Source organism: Staurois parvus, unplaced genomic scaffold, assembly GCF_062004578.1.
Source record: "Staurois parvus isolate SC_StPar_1 unplaced genomic scaffold, SC_StPar_1.0 ptg000025l, whole genome shotgun sequence".
Lineage (NCBI taxonomy): Eukaryota > Metazoa > Chordata > Amphibia > Anura > Ranidae > Staurois > Staurois parvus.
The window spans coordinates 6,771,949-6,794,026 of record NW_028317821.1 but is presented as its reverse complement, the minus strand read 5'-3'; the positions used below and the strand labels follow the sequence as shown (position 1 = coordinate 6,794,026).

At 39.6% G+C, this 22,078-nt stretch overlaps 1 protein-coding gene across 1 annotated transcript in view; it reads left to right on the top strand.

Annotated features, from left to right (window-relative positions):
- Positions 1-22,078, top strand: part of LOC149471214 (sodium-coupled monocarboxylate transporter 1-like) — an 88,883-nt gene that overhangs the window by 30,059 nt on the left and 36,746 nt on the right. The window contains exons 6-9 of the mRNA XM_089652735.1: positions 5,005-5,145; positions 9,292-9,421; positions 14,233-14,321; positions 21,073-21,182. Of these exons, the coding sequence (XP_089508861.1) occupies positions 5,005-5,145; positions 9,292-9,421; positions 14,233-14,321; positions 21,073-21,182 (470 nt within the window). The remainder of the gene's footprint in view (positions 1-5,004; positions 5,146-9,291; positions 9,422-14,232; positions 14,322-21,072; positions 21,183-22,078) is intronic.

The following is a 22,078-nucleotide window of genomic DNA, read 5'->3' as shown; positions in this document are numbered from 1 at the left end:
TCACCGTGCTCTACAGTCTGCAGTGGATTGCTTTTCAGGAGACCGTAGAGCAGCGTCTACCAGCCATTCAGGAGGTGATCCTGTCGCTTCCTAAATGCCCGCATTGTTTAGCCAAATTAGTGTTTTCACTTTGAATAAATTTTTATTGAAAATTTTTAAGGCACAAAACATAGTATAAGAAGACTTTTTGTAATTGCCAAGAAGCCAAGTTAGAATTTTCAATTAAAATACTACACTGCAACTGCAAACCAAGCATTTGTCTCGCAGATGCAGCCCAGCGCAACTTGATTTGCTTACATGGGTCATGATTGGCAGTGGTACTGCCTGCCCAATGCGACATGCTTCTTTTTGACAAGAAGTTGCAGAAATATGTGCTACCTTTTTTGGACCATTGCACAGTTTAGGAAGACGGTCAGGTGGGAGGTAAAAACATGGAGCAACCAGCTGTTTTTACCACTCCCTCCAGCTGCCTTTTGTTAACAAGGCCTTTAGGTGTGGTCAATTTACTTGAGTTCAGTGAAAATAGAATTCTATGGGTCCAGGATCCAATTAGAAACTCCAAACATGGTTAAACACATGAAAGGTTCTACTAAATATTGCTAAAAGTAGGAACCCGGGAAAAGTGATCTCCTCCAGTGCTCAGCTCACTCCTTTTCCCCTGATGCCGGCACTTTCAATCTTCCCCTAGTCTGCTTCTGGTTTGAAGTCTTCCACCATATTGATTTGCTGGGTCTGGTTGATGCCCATGCTTACAGGAGATACTTTGTTCTACAATAGAATCATGCCGAGACTGTACACTGAGCTGTGCATGTGCAGCTCAGTGTACACCTATAGATGAAAGTGTTGACAGGCAGGTAGATGCATCTATCACCAAACCAGGGGCGGACTGACCATTTGGAAACTCGGGCACTGCCTGAGGGCCCGTAGTCAGCAGGGGGCCCCATGAGTTGCCCCTGGTACCTTTTTTCATAGGCTTTTTTGAATTTGGGCAGGGACACAGGGGCCCCATGATCCCCTCTTTCTCGGGGGGCCCCATGAGTTGTCAGTCTGCCCCTGACACTGAGCTGTGCATGTACAGCTCAGTGTACACCTATAGATGAAAGTGTTGACAGGCAGGTAGATGTATCTATGACCAAACAGACATACACAGTTTCTTCTGTCATAATAAAGCATGTCTATCAGCACAATGTTATAAAGAGACTTCACTTCCGCTCTAAAATATTAGGTGAAAACATAAAAATTGAGGTATGAACAATGCAAATATTCAAGATCCAATCTGTGCTAGCAATTTTTTACAGCTATAATAGTCTCTGGCTTTTTATGAGATGTTTGTTTTCTTGGCAGCCAGCAAGGTTGTTTTCATAAGGGATTAGTTATTTGATCTTCATGCCATTACTTAATGTCATATTGTCACATTACTGTTGGGGTTATCCAATGTGAAGCATAGTAGAACATTTCTAAAACAGAAAAGGGGAGATTTACTAAAACTGGAGCACACAGAATCTGGTGCTCCTGTGCAAAAACCAATCCGCTTCCAGGTTTTATTGTCAAAACTTAGTGTTACTAAACCCACAACAGTAAAATCAGTCTATATATTCAGTAAAGCATGCTTGTTATACGCACTGTGGAACCTAAGGGGTTAATCTGCATTGTGTAAAAAGGCTGTTTGATCCTGTCTTCTCTACCACTCCTCTTGTTGAGATGTCCACCTCATAAGACAGACTGAACCTGTGGTCACTTGCACATGCTCAGTTTGGTGTGTATTGCTAGAGAGGTGGGGGTTTTTTTTTCTTGGAAGGGTGCATGTGATCAGCACAGGGCCAATCAGCACTGTCCAGACAGAGGTCAGGAATTTTGCATCCTCCTAGAGCAGAAAGAAAACTCCTCCTACAAACTTTTAACTAGTGCTCGGTTGGACATTGATAGAAGTCACAAGACTGCTCTAAGCCCTGGTTCACATATGTGCAGGTGGTTCTGCTGCAGATCCGCATGAAAATCCGTGCAGCCACACCACCCGCACAGAGGAATGCGGACCCGCGGGCGGGTGCCATTATTTCTAATGGAACGCTGCCAGCACTAGAAAACGCAACTGTAATGGGAACTGAGGTTCCTTTATGGGCTGCATTTTCAGAAGAAGTGCAGGGACTTCTTCCCTGTGTGTCACGGGGCATGGGAGTCCATTCAAATGAATGGGCTCTCGTGCCCACACAAAACACGGGCCGCATATATGTGAACCAGGGGCTACTGCTGATGAGAAAAGGTATTTAGCAGTTTATATTTACTAAAATAATTGCATTTCCATGTTGTGTGTACTGTGGGAGACCAGATATAATGAATGTAGGGTCCTGGGTTTAGTCACACTTTAAATGAACAAACTGAAGTTAGAAGCTGATTGGTCACTACACACAGCTGCACCAAATTCTGTGCGCTCTAGTTTAAGTAAATCTCACCTAAAGTGTTTGTCTCACTCCTATTACAAATTCCAAAAATAAGGACTTTATCCCTCATTTTAGAATAGTAGGTGAAGCCATACAAATCATGCCTTGTTGCTCCTAGGCCAAGTATACATGCATAGCCACTGGTTTACAGCACAGATATATACTGAAATTATAGAGACATTTATTTTAAATTGCAGGCATCTGTGTATGGCAAATTGGATGACAATAATGCAGTGCATGGTAACAGTAAGGCTTCTAGAGCATATACATATAGTGTGGTGGACCAAAAGATAACAAAAAGCCTTCTGCTGAATCAGAACTAGGTTCTGGATCTATAGTTGACCAAGGGGCTTAAAAGGAATAATTTTAATGGCTCCATCAAGTATCCAAAAATAATAAAGGAATGTGGAAGGAATAAACCATTGTTTTGGGGTCATGAAAGTATTACATGCAAATATTTTCTATCTTATTTATGTATTTATTTATTACTATTTTAAAGTGTCATCTTCGAAGGCTAAGTTCACTTTTTACAAAAATAAATAAAATCCAGCTCCCCTGTGCACCAATGTACCATTAATATATCTCAGTTGCAAAAAATATACAAGCTCTCATTGATCTGGAGAGCAAGGCCTTACCTTAGCCTTTGGTAAATTCCTAAGAAAGCTTTTTTCCCTCCTGGAATGTAGACAGAGGACAGAGGAGCCAGTAGGACCCTGGAAGCAGATTATCAGCTGATCTCATTATCACACACATCCTGCACTGACCTCATTAGTACACAGACTTCACCCATCAACTGTTTATTTCACAGCATCCCCAGGATCTCTCCCTACGTGCATTTGCCTGGCTACCCCATCGCCCCTTCAGACGGGCTCAGACGGCATACAGCCCATGGGACACCCCTGATGTAATGCAAGGGCCTGCTTGATTGGATATAGAGTCAGGGGCGTATTTACCACAAGTCAAACAAGGCATTTGCCTAGGGTGGCATTTTTCAGGGGGGCAGCAGCATTTTTCAGGGGGGCAGTGCTATCCCCCGAAAGAAGGATAGGAAGAAGGGACACACGCAGCACTGGGACCAGGTGGGATCTGAGAGAGGCTGTATGCAGAGCCTGACTCTTGTTCCCGGGGATGTCTGGAGCTGTGAAGGTGAGTGTCTTATCTCTTGTCAGGGTGGGGGGTTGCCAGTGTATGGGAGGCAGTGGTAATGGAAGGCTCTCTTGGGTGGGGGGGACTGGGGTGTTGTTGGTCAATGGGGGGGAGCCAATTTCTGTGTTGCCTAGGGCAGCACGAAACCTAAATACACCACTGTAAAGAGTGATTGGATAGATGGTGTGTTCTCCTATTATATAGTTTTGATAAATCTAAACCAGATTGTACAGAGATTGTACAATCAGAGTGTATAGTGTATGGCCACATTTATACACCTAAAATTAACCAGTTGCGCTTTCAGTGTCATTAATTGTTAACGGCACACCAAACACAGAAACAAGTACACATTTTGCCACATGAAAAAGTGGGTGATAAATGCAGAAAAATGTGCAGTAAAAAATGTGCAATTCCATGCACCATGACAAAATATTCCATGAGCTACATTGCCACATAAACGCCACATCAATGGGCTGCCCTATGTGTGTCACTAGTAAAACGAGCCAAAAAGCATGCTCTCCCTCTACTCTCAGTGTGAATGGGGCCTGGAACTGGTGCGTTTACACAAAACAATGAGACTCCATTCACAACTGTGTGTTTCTGAAAGAATGGAAATCTGCACAGAAAATGCACGCTTTGCCATGTGTTTCAGAAACACGCTGCAAATGTGCATTGTGTTGGTGTTGTCATTACATGTTAAAGGCACCCCAAGTGCTGCAAACACACCAAAAACTGCAGTAAGGCACCATGCTCCGCTCAAAAAAAAAAAAACGTTCTGGAGCATTTCTGGGGCGATTGTTGTGTGTAGGGCAGACCATTCAAGTGAATGGGCTGCCCTATGCGTGGTGAGTGAACACACTCCAGAACACCCAAAACAAACACATGTGGGAATGTGAGTCTTCTACATGTGAATGGGGCCTGACAACTGAGTGTCTCCATCCACTCCCTCCTATGTACTTGTATAAAGATGGCCATACACTAGTGAAGTGAGGCTTTGGGAAGTGGCCTACAGGAAGTGAATGCCAAGAGACCATTGACAGGAAATACAAGTGTACAATCCAAATGCACACGTTCCTGCGTTACAAACGGCAGTGTGTATAAGTGGGTGCTGCAGCGACCATCGGCTAGCACCGAACAGAATCAGCAAGGGAGAATGTCACCAGCACACTGAGGATCACCAATATGGGTCCAAAAGTTTTAATAAACGATCACATAGTTACAGCAAGGCAACATTTCGGATTCTCGCAGGACCCCTTCATCAGGCATGGTCACATTCCAAATCTAAATTCTAGTTGGTTGCTGTGGTTAACCACAAAGCTTTTTTTGCTTTGGCTGTTTATTTAATAGGTCTGTTTATATCCATTGATATCTCTTTTAGACCCTTTCTTATGTTCAATTATATCTCATCTATTTTCCATAGTTTTGATCCCCATCCACTACGCAGACACACTTTTTGGACGATTGTGATTGGTGGAACATTTTTGTGGGCGGGAATCTATGGTGTCAATCAGTCTCAAGTGCAGCGATACATCGCTTGTAAGACAAGATTTCAAGCAAAACTGTGAGTTATATGTGGTTTGGAAACTGATACTGTGTTTGGTTAAAAATTTGATTTCTTTATGTGAAAATATTTCTTGTCAATGCAGAAATAAAAAGCCACAGCATTCTTCTTCTTCTCCATGTCTAAGGGAATATATTTTTAGGGATCTTCTGTATTCCTTGCCATAAAAGTATTTTCTGATCCATATACTTGATAATATAGCAACTACTATAGACTTCATAATGCAGTGCTACCCTCTTGAGAGCTGCTGATCTTGAGTCCCCCTTTTTTCCTGCACAGCCAGGCAATATGCATTTTACAGACACAAGAGACAGTCCATGGGGTTGGATAGGATAAAGGGGTTATGGGATTATTGAAGAATAACAAATGAGGACAATTTCCTTCTCTAGACGACTACAGAAAATGGCAGATATTTGACTGTCTTATTACAGTTTAGCAAAGTGAGAGTTTGCAGGAGCACTGAGTCCCCTTGAGTGGATTTCTGGAAAAGTCCCAACTTGTAGGAGCTTTTAGTCCTCTAAGTGAACAAAATACCAGTCCACCTGGCTATGTTATCTGATCCCAGGACAAGGTATTGGGTAAGTTATGAACTATACCCTGAAGACTTGTCAAGAACTTGCATCCAGCAGACTTCTCCCTTATAGGCCCTGGGGGTGTAGAGGTACGCACACTGTCCTTGTCCTGCAGCTGAGGATAGAACTGCTTTCAGACCTTCCATTGGGCTGGTGCCTCTCCAAGCTATGAAGGCTGTCCTTCCCTGGTGGACTGCAGGGCAGTGGAGCTCCATCCTTCAGCTCTCCTCTTTCCTCCTTCAGCTTCTAGCCTCCAGCCTGGAGGCAGAACCCCCCTTCTCCGGGGCCTGATCCAAGGCTGCACAGCAGTACCTTTCAATACTCCATTTTCCACCCCACTCCTCTGCTGGCCAGGCTTTGTCATATTTACAGTATGGGCTGGTCTGCCACACTGCCAGGCCTTGGTCAGACTCCCATAAATATCCAGATCAGCTCCTCCTCACCTCTGCCTACTGACTTCTAGAAGCTTCTCCAAGCTTCAAGAGCACAGGGAGGTATCAGAGGACTGGCCTGTAGAGCCCTCCAGTTTAACCTGAAGTAACCCTCTGTCTAAATCCAGGCTTCTAGCAAGCCTCTAACTCCTCTCAACAACTATTTACACAAGAGGGCACGATATCTACATATTTAGAGCCTTGCTGCTAACATCAAGAAGAGCAGTATCCCTGTACTGCAGTGGTCCCCAACCATTGCCTGAAAAGTCATGTATAGCTTTCAATTGTCTTTATAATTTGTAATCCATTTCCAAAAAGCCTGAGATAAATAAAAATTTCTTAAAATCATCACATTGCCTTTTTTTCATACTAAGGGCGACCTACTGGCACGTGTTGTATTTGGCTACGTTTAAGTACTACTGTTTGAAAATTGTCTATCTGAGTAAATGATTGTGTTGAGAGAATTACAACCCACACAGTTAGCACTTCTGTCTTGTAGCCAGGGCCGGCACTACCACTAGGCAAACAAGGCAGCAGCCTAGAGCGCACTGCCACCCAGGGTGCAGCCACGGCCACTGGTTTCCATATTCTACTGATGACGGTCCTCTTTGCTCTCCTAATATAAAGGTGATAAAAGACTTAACAATGCTACGCTGTGAAGGGCATTTGGCGTGCAGACTCCCCCCACAGGCAGTGCCACAAACATCAGAGGTTCCTATGGAGCGGCCCCAGTTGGGAATCAAAGCCTTTCTGGGGACAGCGGAGGAGCCGGACGTGATGTCACTGATGACACGACATCAGTGACGTCACATCCTCCTCCCTTGGCGTCTCCGGTAGGCTTTGATCCCCAGCTGAGGCCACTCCATAGGAACCTCTGATGTTTGTGTCACCGCCTGTGGCGGGAGTCTGCAGACCAGATGCCCTTCACAGCGGAGCATTGATGAGCCTTTTATCACTTTTATCCTGTAAGTTGCTTACTTAATGCAATAAATTTTGTTTATTTACTGCTACACTTAGATTCCAATTGCATATTTTTTTCTTTGTTTGCACAGTATACAGTTTAATTCTGATTCAAAAGACAAGCAGCCTGAAGTGTGTGCCCCCTCCATGGCTTCTATGGGCATTTAGAATTTTCTGGACTAGGTTACTTTTGTCCTGCGACAGTTTTTTCCTGTTTACTTTCCTTACAGTTATGTGACCGGCCAATCAAAGTCCTTTCCTCCTCCGACCTACAGTACCGCCACTCAAAGGAGGAGGCTTCGTCCACGCGCTGGCTCCGGGAGGTTGGGAGGTTGACAGCTGCCGGTAGCCAATGGCAGGCATATCCTTCATGCAGGCCCATATAGAAGAGAAATATATTTTAAAAATATTCTTACCAAATGTATTGACATATATTTGAAATACTAATATATATATATATATATATATATATATATACTGTACGTTGAAATGCTTTTTTTATATATTACAAAATATATGAAAAATATTTTTTCAAATATATTTTTTTAATATATTCTTCAGATTTTTTTGAACATATTAAAAAGTCATTTTAACATATATTTTTACATATATTTGTAAATGCATTCCAAAAATGTAGATTAAATGTATTTTTAAAGACCTACAGTATATTTGAAAATGTATTTTTAAAAATATTTTTCATATATTTTGTAATATATAAAAAACGCATTTCAACATACAGTATATAACACATTAGCGATGTTGGTGGTGGAATAAACCAGTTCTCCTATTTCATCATTAAACTTTTCAATATAATTCTTCGATTTATTTTCCTTAAGTCTTTTCATGAGAAATTTTCCTGGCTTATTCCCCCATCAGTATCTTTCCTTTGAAACCCTGTTAAATATCTTCTTTGTTTCCTGTTCCAATTGGTCTTCTCTTTTAAGTATAATCTTCGAGTATATCTCCGTATCCTGTTTCTTTTTATGTGCCTGCTCTAAACCATGTAACTATTCCGTCACCCCTTTTACTTTTCTCTCCCATTCTTTCTTTTTTTGGCCCCTGAAATTATCAAAATTCCCCTAATATACACCTTATGTGCCTCTCAAATAGTGGCCACCACCGAAAATTCTTTGGTTTTGTTTAACAGAAAAGATCGATCTATTTCCTCCCTCAACCTTCTTTCTACCTTGGGGTCCTGTATAAGCATTCAACATACAGTGTGTGTGTGTGTGTGTGTGTGTGTGTGTGTGTGTGTGTATGTGTGTATATATGTATATATATATATATATATATATATATATATATTATATATATATATATATATATATATATATATATAATATAATTTTTTTTTTTTTTCAATATATGTCAATATATTTGGGAAAAATATTTTTAAAATATATATGTTTTCCTCGGTGTGGAGGTGTTGGGGCAGTTGGTAGGTTTTTTTGTCTCCTGTCTACATTGACCCTAGTACTGCATACGTGTGAGATAGCGACCTTATATTAAAAGGTCCTTGAGGACAGGGACTTATGACGTGAAAGAATAAATAAATAACCCACTTGTAACTTTGTCAACACTTGTTCAAGTAAATATTTTTACTTACAAAGGGGGAAATCTGCATTTTCCAGCCCCAGAACATTAAGATTTAATCTGGTAGTATAAAAAAAACATGGTTTTTCATAATAGAAACTATTTTGGCAGAAGGGGCCTCAACATTTCTTTAGCTGTTTCCATACTGTATGACCCACAAATCTATCTGGTAGTCAAAAGTAGAATTAAACCCCAAAACAATAATGTAATAGACTTCAGCTTACCAATTCTTAGATGTGGTGGCTGCATTAGTTTTCTATTTATAGTCTTTTTTTTCACCTGGTGATCCATCCAGTATGTCTGTTATTTGTCAACTATCTTTAACAGACCAAGCTGTCCAGCAAAAGAAGTCTATAACAGAGTTTTCCTTGTTTCTTATTCCTTTGTGTGGTCTACAGTACAATCTGTTAGTAACATTTTATCTTTGCATGTTTTGCTGTCCTCTGTACATGTCATTTGTTCTTGACCCTTTTCAGAACTACTTATAGAAATCTTAAAGCAAAAAATCTTTAGATTGTTAATTGCATTTTGTTCAAATGTTGTGCTCTCATTGCACATTATTATTTTTTAATGATGTTTACATTTTACAGGTCTCTGTACTTAAACCTGTTAGGACTATGGGCAATATTGGCCTGTGCTGTGATCTCAGGCCTCATTCTATATTCAGTGTATAAAGATTGCGATCCATGGACCTCAAAACGTGTGTCTGCTCCTGATCAGGTATGCATTTAACAAGATTTAGCATCTTTCTGAAGAAGAGGGTTCTTCCCTTGAAACGCATTAGCTGGTGGGTCTAAGTGATGTCAGGATTGTGGTAATATTTGTTTTGAATAGAACTACTCTGCCACGTGGGTTGTGTTTATATCACTGTTTAGCAGTTGGCTATTGTGGGTATGCTCATTTCTATTGTGGGTATGCTCATTTCTATTGTGAGTATGCTCATTTCTATTGTGAGTATACTCATTTCTATTGTGAGTATGCTCATTGGATTTATTTAATAAAAAAATGTATATTTGTTAATATAGTGGCCTTTGCATCCTTTTGTTTTAGTTTGTGTTAGAAAACAGTTAACCTCTTGCCAACCGCCGTATAGCAGAAATAATTGCTACAGGGCGGCATGGCTGCGCAAAATCACGTACTGTATATATACATGATTTAGCATTTCAGGGTAGGGGGCGCGCACCCTACATGCGCTTCCATTTGCGGCTGCAGCTGTCAATCACCGGGTCCCGGCTGGTAATTACTCGCTGGCGCCTGTAGATTTCCGAAGCTCTGCAACGGGGAGAACTGTTTTGTTTACTAAAAGTTCTCCTCCCTGTCAACTCAAGCACACTGCTCTGGATGGCTGTGCACAAAAATGTCAAAAATGCACTTTCTGCAGCATTTCCATTGAAGTCTATTGAACCAAAAATACAAACTTTTGTGTTTTTAAAAAGTCCCTGACCCTTTCCAAAAACACAGTGGCTCAAAAAAGCATAGAGGTGAACGTGTCCTATAGGAAACCATGTTAAATGGACTGTATTGTGTTTCTACACCCAACCTGCAAGTGCATGTAATGAACACGTTTTATGGTGCTGTAGGATTTTAAGGATTAGGCCCCATTAACACGTGAGCATTTTGTAGTGTGAAGCTCAAAGCTCCAAAAGCTCAAGGGGAAAAAAAAATCAATTTTACCCTATGAAGATGGTTCACATCTCCATTCCAAGTACCCTGAAGCTGAACAGCTGAAGCTCAAAAAAAGTTTTGGAACTACTTTTGTAGCTCAAATTGGGTAGATTTGCATGTTTTTGGCGCATTTTAATTTCCATAGAAAAGAAAAAAAACGTGATTGCCGCATTTTTGAACATTTTAATGTGTGTTTTGTGTGATTTTCTGCTCAAATGAAAAAGATGTAAAACAAAAAAAAATTAATAATATATGAATAAATAAATGTAAAATGAGTAAAATAAAGACACATATAAATAAAAAAAATCATGATAAATAATTAACTGAAAGAAATTATTAATAATAATAATAATAACAAATAAACACCCGAACAACAATTACATTATTATTATTATTATTATTATTAAGAACAATAATAATAATAAAAAAATATTATTGTATTACTTTTTTAGATTTTAGGGGATTACACTTATGGGTTAATTATTATTAAATTATTATTAGAAAAATGTATTTATGGTTATTTTTATTTATTTGTGTATTCTACATTCATTTATTCATTTTGTATTATTTTATTAATAATGTTTTTTTGTTCAAGGTTTTGGTGTTTATTTTTTATAATAATAATACAAATTATTATTATTATTATTGTTATTATTATTAGTAATAATAATAATATGTTTAATATATTTTTTAAGGACTAATTATTAATTTTTTTTTATTACATAGTATTTATTAATTATTAGTTTTATTTATTTGTGTATTTATTTTGCATTTATTCAATCATTTATTATTATTATTACCCTAACCCTAACCAAATATAAATAAATAATAAGAAAATAATAAATATACTAACCCCTAATCCTAACCCTAACCTAACCTTAACTTTAACCCCTTACCCTAACAAAAAACAAAATAATAATACATTATTTAATGATAATAATAATAATAATAATAATAATAAAAAGAGAAATAAAAGCTGATGGAAAAGCTGAAGCAGAAAAACCTAGCAACAAATGATGCAACAGATGATACTTTTCTTTATTGGCTAATAAAAAAATGCCAAAGCTCAAAAATGGCTAAAAGCTGTATGAAAGCGTGCATAAATGGACAAAAAAATCTCAGTAAAATATGTGTGAAAAATGCTGAAAAACTCTACGCTCAAATGTGAATGGTGCCTCAAAGCAGAACTAAGCTCACTTTCACTCCAGCACTGCAGCAAGCTGGAGCTCCCTCCTGCACACTTACACCTTAAGGCTGGTCTGCTTCCGGACACGGCTGCTGTTAGAAATCACGGGGCCCCGTACAGCAGGGCTCCCCCACCTCCCTTGATAACATCAAATTATATTTTCACTAGAAAAATCATTATTAGTGGACACAAACACAACATAACTTACAAAATTCCTGGCGAATCTAAAAGATAAAAGTGTATTGAGCTAATAAAGCTGTGTGATTGAGGTCTTGGGGCTCATTCACATGGGTGCTGTGTCCTGTACAGTGTGAATCAATGTGTTTTTATATGGCTATTACTGTGTGCAGGCAGCCTATATTACACCATGGGGATGCAGTAGTTGTATGAATACAGCCACAGGTCCTAATTTGAAAGGCATGTGGACGCAGGTGTATGGCCTCCAAACACAGACAGTGTGTATTCGGGGCCCCTCGCTCACACCTGCACACTTATCAGATTAGGACCTGTGGCAGTGTTCATGCAGCCACTGCATCCTCATCGAGTAACAGGCCGCTCCAGCCACACTAACAAACCGCTCATTCACACTCTATGGGCCAGAGAACCCATATCAATGAGCCCTTATTTTTTTAATTCTTCTTTTCAGTTTTTCAAAATAGTTTTTTACAATGTGTTTTTTTTTTTATATTTTAAATTATTTTTATTATTTTTCTTACAACACTGGGCGCGGGGGGGGGGGGGGGGGGTTGTCTGAGGTCCACACAAACCCCTGACATCTCACCTTTGAGACAGAGAAAGGACATAGATTCTTCTATTCCTTTCCCTGTGGCCTCAGCTACACGGAATTTAAATGACAGGAGACGGGGGATCCTGTTCATTGATAAACTGAAGCCTGTGCCCTTTTGATATTTTCAGGGGGGCCCTGTCAGGTAGGCTGTACGGGGCCCCATGATTTCTAACAGCAGCCCTGGTTGGCAGCACTGGTGTGTGCCTCTCCCTCCAGCAGCTGAAAGCCGAGGAAGAGGGTGAGGAACCGGCTTTGAGCTGCTGCAGAGAGCTGTACAGGTCATCATTCTGCAATTGCTGCCCCCTCCCGCTCGCCCCACCGATCCCTCTGCTGTCTGGGCCCCCTGTATGCCTGGGCTTCCTACAGGAGGACTGGAGGTACCCCCCTATTGGCAGCCCTGCTTCCGGATCAGGGGCAGGGGGCCCCATTAGATGCCCCTGGTACCTTTTTCATAGGCTTTTTTGAGTTTGGGCAAGGGCACAGGGGCCCCATGATCCCCTATTGCCCGGGGCCCCATGAGTTGTCAGTCCGCCCCTGCTTGTTCCGTTTTGTTTTTGTAAAAACTTTATTTGAAGTCTACAAAAGTACACTTCATTCATGATGCTGTACAGCAGCACAATGCGCAGCTCTTCTGTACAGTGCCATGCGGTTCTGTACAGTGCACTGAGATCAAATGCAACCTGTCTGTATGGTATCGCTGCACACTGCATTGCAATGTGACCGGGATGCACAGAAAACAATTGTTAGAGTTTCTAATTTAACCCTGAATGAGCAGAATTCAGATTTTCTCTAAACACAGCTAAACTGAATGCACCTAAACACAGGAAAACACACAGTATGGTGGTACTTTTAAAAATCATTACATGCATTTGGAAATGTGCCCTAAATGCATACTAGGCTCCATGCACACTAGGCGTTTTAATAACGCTGGTAACGTTAGCTGTGTAAAATCGCATTAAAAGCGTGAGTTTTTAGAGCATTTTTTAGCATTTTGCATAAGCGTTTAGCAGCGTTTTGACGTCTTTGCGTTTAAAAAAAAAAAAAACTGGAGGGTAAAAAAAGTCCAAAAATGTCGATTTGCTGCGATTTACCACTTTTTACTGCGTTTTGCTGTGTTTTTTTAGCATTGGAGCGTTTTTACAGCTAAAAAACTCCTCTAGAAACCCACTAGTCCTGGGTTTTTTTTTTCCAGACAAAAAACACCCCTGCCAAAAAACGCTGATTACAGTCTATATGTGCATGGACACATAGGATAACATGCTGGGGGGTTTACTGGCTGTAGAAAAAAACGTCAAAAGCCAAAAACAGCCGCTGTAAAAACATCAAGTGTGCCTGAGGACTAAATGCAGGTTTGGCACTGCCAGTGTGAATGAACCTAAAGCGACAAATAAAACAATATTTTTATGGAATATTCCTAAGACGCTGTAAATATTACTAAAGCCCAATTTGAATAGAACTCACAACAAAGAATCCCATTTATAGTGTTATCAGCCTCATACAAAAGCTATTGTAAAAGTAAACTATTTTGTAAAGTTCCACAATAAGTACACGTGATCACTATTTGTTTATTATCCTCACCTGAATGTTTAAACAGAATGGGTGTTTCATTGTGAAATTTGGCATCCATACAGCATTACCTATCCAAAACAAACTGCTCTTTTCTGGAAAGAATGGTTGTGTGATTCACACAGTTCATATTCCGAGTACTATTTCCTTGTAATATGAGAGCATCAGAGAAACCTGTCATAACATAACTTTCTGCTACTGACATTGCCTCAATATTATATGATGTGAAATGTATCAAATTGGAATAGAACTTTCTGATATGTAATCTTTTTTATAATATTGTATTCCAATGATAAGAAAAAAATTAAAACGTCTTTATCATTTCAGCTAATGCCTTACCTAGTGCTAGATATTCTCCAGAACTACCCAGGAGTGCCTGGCCTGTTCGTAGCATGTGCTTATAGTGGCACTTTAAGGTGAGCAGTCAATAATCCACAAAACAATATTTAAAAAAACAAAAAGCATGCACAGGTTTTCTTTGACATATTTATTTACAGTATATGCCAGTCTACTTGAATATGATATCTTGGATAAAATCTGGTTTAGGTAACCTCTGTCTACTGGGTTCCATTGTTGAGATCTCTCCAATAGTTCCCAGATTTCCCACCCACCTTGGTATTATTTAGGAGTTCCCCCTCTTTAGTATGTTTTTTGCACTTGCTATGTTATAAAAAATTCAGGTACACCATGGCATTGGCATCTACCAAAAGCTGAAGTATCTGTTTTTTGTGGACCTACCCTATAAAATATTATTTTGAAGCAAAGGATAATAATGATGATAAAACTGTTATAACCCGCTACACCCAATCAGTTATGTTTTATAATAGACAAGTTTAAAGCCTAGGTTTAGTTAAATAAAAAGTAAAAAAAAAATCAAGACATAAGAGTTACTTCACATAATTAATTGTATTTGCTTTAAAGCCAAAGTTTAGTTAAAAAAAAAAAAAAAAATCCGCATACTGCAAGGGACATTACTACCAATCCTGTGTGCAATATTCATGAATAATAGAGGTTTTAAGAGGGATATACAGAATTCTTTAGGAATGAACCGTTTGAGCCACGCATAATGTACTTTTTTATTAATGAGGAACTTTGGTCCCTTTTCTTAAAAAATGAAATGTAAACAGCTACAAATACTGTAGCTGCTGACTTTTGAAAAACAGACACTTACCAGCCCAGGGATCCAGCATTGTCATCACCCGGGCTGGTTTTTCACTGGTCTTCAGGTCCCCAGTGCCACCCTCTTGACTGTGAGAAACTGGCTGTGACTTCTACACTGTGCATGTGCTTTTAGAATGATGTGTCCCAGAAGGTTGTGGGTGCGGGAAGAGGGGGGGCGAACTTCCACTATTGTCACCTAGGGGGAAAAAGCGTAAGTGGGAGTGAGTACCTGTCAGAAAACAGTACCCTCTTTCTAAAAAAAAAAAAAAAATGTTTCAATAGCGGTAGAGAAGAGAGGGAGTATGAGGATTAGAGTAACCTTCAATATTATGGGAAGTTCCACTTTAAAATGGCACAAACCAACTGTGTGCAGTAACCCTTAGCAGTCTGTCAGGAATCAGGTTGTAACTGTCAGGAATGGATTCACCACTGGTGGTTGGACTCACCTGCCGTGTGGGCTGCAGTACCAGGGCTGGCCAGCGGGTGCACTCAGCAACCAGAAGCTCACTCCTGCAGTCAGCCATCACCTGAGGCTGATTGCAGGAGGTGTATTTAAGGAATGGCCAGACCTGCAGTCAGTACCTTGGTGTATTGTTTCCCATGAGCCCCTGTACCTGGTATCCTGTGTTCCTGTTCCTCTGCCTATCTTCTGTTGCCAACCTCTGCAGTGTTGCTGACCGTCTCCTGTTTAACCCCTGGCTTGCCTGACCATCCTTCTGCCTGACCCTCTGTACCGTGCTGCCCGTGAGTTACTGAACCCGGCTTGTGACCCTGACCATTCTCTGCCTGCTCCTTCGGTACCTCGCTTCCCGCACGTTGCTAACCTGGCCTGCCTGATGGCGCCTTACGCTACCCAGATGATCCATCCATCCATACTAAGATTAGTGGAAGGTTGGTTTGTTTACTGTGCGTTGTATATTTGGGTGGCTAATAATAAATTGTATTATTATATCATTCCTGAAGCCTGTTACTTCCCTGTGTCAGTCCACACATTTCTGGTCATACCCGGATCCCTGACAGTAGCAGCTTGGCATGGGAAGTCTAGTGAAAGCTGATTTTTTTACTGGGTATTACAGGTCTGACTTTCTAAAGAACAAAGTCACATCCAGCTATGTGCAGAAGAATAGTTTTGCACTTTGCACTGTGTAAGGTTGTGGGCAAGGCTTAGGCACTCTAGTGGGGAACACTAAGAACCACACTCGCTAATTGCCTAGGTTCTAGGTAGGAGTTTGCTATCATGCAAAATCAAGGTTAAAGCACAACTCCAGACTTAGAAGTGAGCCGCAATGAACACAGTTAACCCTCTAGCAACCCGTGGCTAACTCATTATACTGTTAACACTAAGCACTCCAGACACTACCACAGTTTCCGGGAGTGCAGCATTTAGGAACTGGCTCCACAGAGCCTGTACTGGCATCCACCAACCCAGAAATACCAGTCACCTCACTCCCAGTGACATGTCCACTGTTGCTATCAGATACAAGGAATGCACTTCACTAACAACTACATTCTTTTTCTCTCTCAGGGGGCCTTCTACATGACTCTCTCTCCTGTGACTCCCAGACTAGGTCCCTAGGTACACTGTGCTGCAGGTCCGATTCCAGTATGTGAGAAGCTGGCTGCTAGTGAAGGAGCAAAGCATAACACCCCACCACTATCAGAGTAACCATCACCTAAGTCACCCATTCCCTTGCTGGTTGGCTTCCTTAAACAATGATACATGTACGGGTATCCCTAGCAATGGCTATGTCACCTACACTAGACAGCAAACTACATGCTGGACTAAAATGTATTGAATCTCATCTAGCCTTCAGAACCCTTGTTACAAGCCTTGTTCTTTGGATACGCTATGCAATGCACCACTTAAAGAGAGACTTTGGACCAGTCGGTTAAAGGAACAAAAATAGTCTTTACTAAAAAAATTCAAAGGTACAGGAACAGTTCTTATAAAGCAACTTCTCACACGAAATCCTGTACAGAGGTGCTATAGTGCCCTTTGGGTAATCATACCTGAGCAGTAGCAAGTCCATAGTCCTTTAGAGGCAACAGTCCATTAAGGCAATAATTCACAAGGTAGCAAAGAGTCCATAGAAGCCATGATTGGCAAAGATTCTTAAAAAACAATCAGTCCACCATAGGTACCCAAAAGTTCCCAGGTTCCTATTCCTTCATAGAACCCCAACTGGCCCAAGGCTGGGGCTCAGTCTAGCAGCATGACAGCCTACATCTTGACAGTACTTCAGCAGAGAGTCCTCTGAGGGCACAGAAGAGTCCCTATTTACAGTATGGATCCCCAGAAAATTGGTGGGAAAATCTAGCCAATCAATTCCTGAGATCCACCTTGCATGTACATTGTAACAGGTTTAGTTTTTAAAAAGCCAGCTTGACCCAGATAGCTATAGGAAAAAAAAAAAACAGTTTTTAGGCACCTGCCTGCAAGCTTGTCATACACCTGTAGAAGTTTGTTGGAACGTTTGTATAGAAAATCAGAAAATTATTTGCCAGAACATTTGATCTTACGATCGAGATGGAAATTGAGATGACTACCTTAGTTTGAAAGCCCTTAACATTTCACTCAGACCTTCTACTTGAATGGAATCTGAGACATATCAAACAGGTATATTTTGTGCCTAGAACATACCCAGCACAATTTGGCTGTTTTTTTCAGATAAAAAAACACATTTACAGTTAGAATTTAGTTCAGGAAAAAAAAATCCACTCTACTCTTTTTACTTTTCTCATCACTACAGTTGAAAATAATTGTTGCTTTGACCCTACTAACCATTTAAAAATCAAACATGAGGAAAAAAAGTTTTTTGGAACAAAATTCTACTGGTGTATGGTCAGCTTTAGTCAGTAAATGTATGACTCTGTCTCTGTTAAATCATGAACAATATCTTTTATTTGTATCCAATTTTATTGTTCTCAGCATGGCTACGATTAATTATTGACTGGGGTGGAATTCACAGTTTCACTTGAGAATACAGCAGACAAGGCTGTCAAATACTCAGCTGATTTCTTTGTGAAAGTAAAGTGTATTTCACTTGTTATGACAGATGGCAGTACTTTAATTTTGATGGAAGGTGTTCTTTTCTGTTCAGCTTCAATTACTCTGTTCTGTTTGAAGTACATTGTGAGGATACTTAATTTACCAGTATCAACAAATGATATAATTGAAATAAACGCTCTTGCACTTGAATTACACCCAGAACTTGGGTCTGACTTCCTGAAAATGTAAAGTAAGGTGAATTATACCTGTGTCTACTTAAAAACATTTATGCAGTTCAAATAGACTCTCTATAATCTCTTCCCACCTGGTGATCTGCCAATGTATGGAAATTGTTAGTATCAAAGACTTCTTTGTTACCCTTGTTTTGTGAAGTTCTGTAGGATAAAAGCCAAGTGATACTGGGTTACAGATGTTCAGCAGGAGTTAGCATTTAGTCTTGAAATGCATGCTATATAAAAACAAAAAAAAAAATCAACTAAATTATTAATTTCTATATGATCCATGCCACTTCTTTAACTAATGGTACTGCGGATACTTTAGACAACCTGTTAAAGAAGAATTTCTTGCATGGTATATTTTCTAATAGTTATATTGGTTTGGAGAAACATAACTATGTATATACCATACCTGGCTGATGCCCCTGGAAATCAATAAAATAGGCACTGCTACTATACCGTTACTTCAGTGGTCTCCACTTGCTTCCAGGTCCCATGCTGATCGTTCCAAGCTAGATCACTTTAACTATGTAAAAATACATCATACCTGGAATTCATCTTTAAACTGAATTTACCCTAGTGGTTTGGGGTTTTAGCAATACATCTCATATAAAAGAGTGAGAAAAGTTGTAATTATTTGAAGACATCACAGATTGTTGGAAAAACATTTGCATAAATGCTCACATGTCAAGTGGACATACTATGTTTATTTGTAGGTAAAAAATACAGTACAACTAATGAAATCAAATTGTCAGATTGCATAAATCAAAAAGATGAAGCATCAGTAATAATGCAGAACATAAATATCAAGGTAAGATATGACATTCAGACTATGTATCGGTAATGAAAGGCATAAAATATATATACCATAGATAAGGCCGACATCTTAAAATACAAAAAGCGCCGTATAACTACAACATTGATCATATTGCATAAAAGTACTGATATTAAGGCACTATAAAAAAAAAGTGATGGGAAAATTTCCACATGTCCCATAATGGAATCAATGCTGTCAATAATAAAGTGAGAATGGGACAACAGAAGTTACAACACATATGAAATTAATACATTGCTCCTCATGAAGTGTAACCCCTTGGCTGGGTGCAAAAAGGAGGCACATGGGAGGGGTCAATTCCAATGTGTGACCAGAAATTTTAGAAGCAATTTCACTAATTTTTACTCCATACAGGGAACATCACATTACAGGACCAAAACATGTGATTTAAAGTACTTCAAGTTGGACAGCCTCTAAAGCATAAATCTGAAACATTAGGACAAATAACATGAAGTATGACAGGGGTGTAATACCAACTGGTTAAAAGTTTGATAGCTGTCTCCCTGATTGTAAGAGATTTGGTGCAGGAGCATAAATCGCTTAGCATATCTTCTCAGTCTTTTCGGGTGCATTGGCGGTCCCAATTAATCCTCTCATTTATGGATATACAGGAAGGACTGAGGAATAAAGCAATTAGTTAAGACTCAATAAATATTAAAGATCAAACCCTTCCCTCTAGGAGAGGCACTGCAGATGCGTTCATAAAATGATTTAGGTGAAGTAGGATGAAGGGCATAACAGGTAGCATAAACTAGTCTGATTTGAAGGTAATGTAGACATTCCTATTGAGGAATATCTTTGAGTTGACTAAAAGAGGAGCCATGTACAAATGCTGACAGTGTGATCAGTTTATTAAACTTCCAACAAGTGAAGTGACTATCATTCGGAAGGGCAACAATGCAAGATGGGTCCCCTAAGAAGGAAGTCAATGAAGAGATTGGGGAGGATAGGCTATATTTGGATTTATATAGAGACCGTAGATGTAGTGATGGAGAAACCAAGGTTGTAAAAAGAGCCAGGGCTTTGCAGGAGATAGAGGAAGGCTATAAAAGTCCTGGAAGGTTGTATGGATATATGGAACTTGACTCCAATTTGATCCAAGGAACTTTAAAGCAGACAATGTCCCATTGGGCAAGTTGTGAGAATCTAGAGACTAGCTAATGCAAAAAAAATTAGGCAAACCTAGATCTCCCCTGGGTTGAGACATGTACAGTATATATTTAGAGAATCCAGGCTGTTTGTCATGGCAAAACATTTTGTTAATGTTCATATGAAACTTATCTATAAATGTCTTAGGAACAGTATAAAGAAGGGCTGAGACCTTTTGGTATAATTTTAACTTGTTAAACATATGTGAAAGGCACTGTAACACATGGAAAGTACATATAGCATGATACTATCACAGTTTAAACTATAAATGGCTGAATAGGACTACTTTGCACATTTGTTATGGTATGTCCTTAAGAAGGTAGGTATGTTCAACTGGACTTGTTCTGTAATGATGGAGACGTTTTAACGCTCATCCAAGTAGCTGCCTTGAGCATGAAGCTGGCCATACACTAGTAGAATTTTACAAGATTTTTTTGTTTTAATAAGATTTTCTAATTGCTAGTGGGCTGAAATCGATTTGACAGCAGTGATGAGAAAATTTGAAGGAGCAGGATGTTCTTTAAAGAACAAATTTCTAAAAGTGAATGGGGTTTTTGTTTGAAATGTTCATCCATTCTAAAATCAAATGTTAACAGCAAACTTTTTTTTTTAAATATATTGGAACAACATTCATCATGTACTGTATACATCTATCAGTGTATGACCAGCATTATTTAAGCTAAGGAAACCACTTATATGTGTATATATGTGTGTGTGTGTGCGCAGAAACGTTTTGAGGACCCCTCGTACATTTTAACATCTGAAAGAACTGATTTATACTCTGCTTCTTTTATTAGCACAGTCTCATCCAGCATCAATGCACTGGCTGCTGTTACAGTGGAGGATCTTATAAAACCATACACAAATCTATCTGAGAAAAAGCTGTCATGGCTTTCAAGAGGCATGAGTAAGTCTTTTAACCAACTTTTTTCCCTTGCTGCAAAGAATTGGCATAAAATGTTGAATCCTTGTTGGGAGCATGACCTCAGTTGACAGTTGTTGTTCGCCACATCTATAAATGGACATATAGTTAGAATGGTTACTGTGTACCTGTGCTTCCTTGTCAGCTGGTAGACCAGCTCAGGAAATAGTCAGCGTGCCTGCAGTCTTTGACCTCAGTAGTTTCTCAATAAGTTGCATGGAGCCAACATACAGAAAGTTAGGTCAGAGTAAAGTCAGAACTCCTGATTTGTTTACTTATTACAGGTCAGTGACCATGAAAACTATTGAAGCTAATTGATCAGCTTGATGGGCAAACAGCATTTTTAGATGAAGTCAGAAATAGCAGAATCCTTATTTTTTCAGGATAGATTTCCTTTTGGGAATTGTTAAGGTTAGCTATCTAGACACTGGAATTAAATGGTCCCTGAATTACGTTTTATTTGCCTTAAACTTTGGTGGATTAATTTACCATACAAGTGCTCCAGAAAGGATGGCAATCATGTTCTGTGGGGCATCCAAATGAACTTGGATTGCAGCACTTAGCTGGTTTTGAGGCTACAGTCAGATAGTTTGTATGTCAGGGCTGACTGCTTTTTAGCATAACTTTAGTGTGACATTGCAAATGGAAAAATCATTAATGGGATGTATGTTTCTCCTATTTCCTGTCATATATAAGAGATTGAGGCTTGTGAATATATCCTTGATTTACCTTGAATTGGGTTATTTACATTTGGTTCTGATCCATACCAGGCTTTGTTTTTACAGGCTTTCAATTCCTGCTACAGCTGTGAGCAGAGATATAAGCTCCCATTCACACTTCAGCATTTTTCTGCTTGTTTCCTTAGCCTGACTATGTGCAAC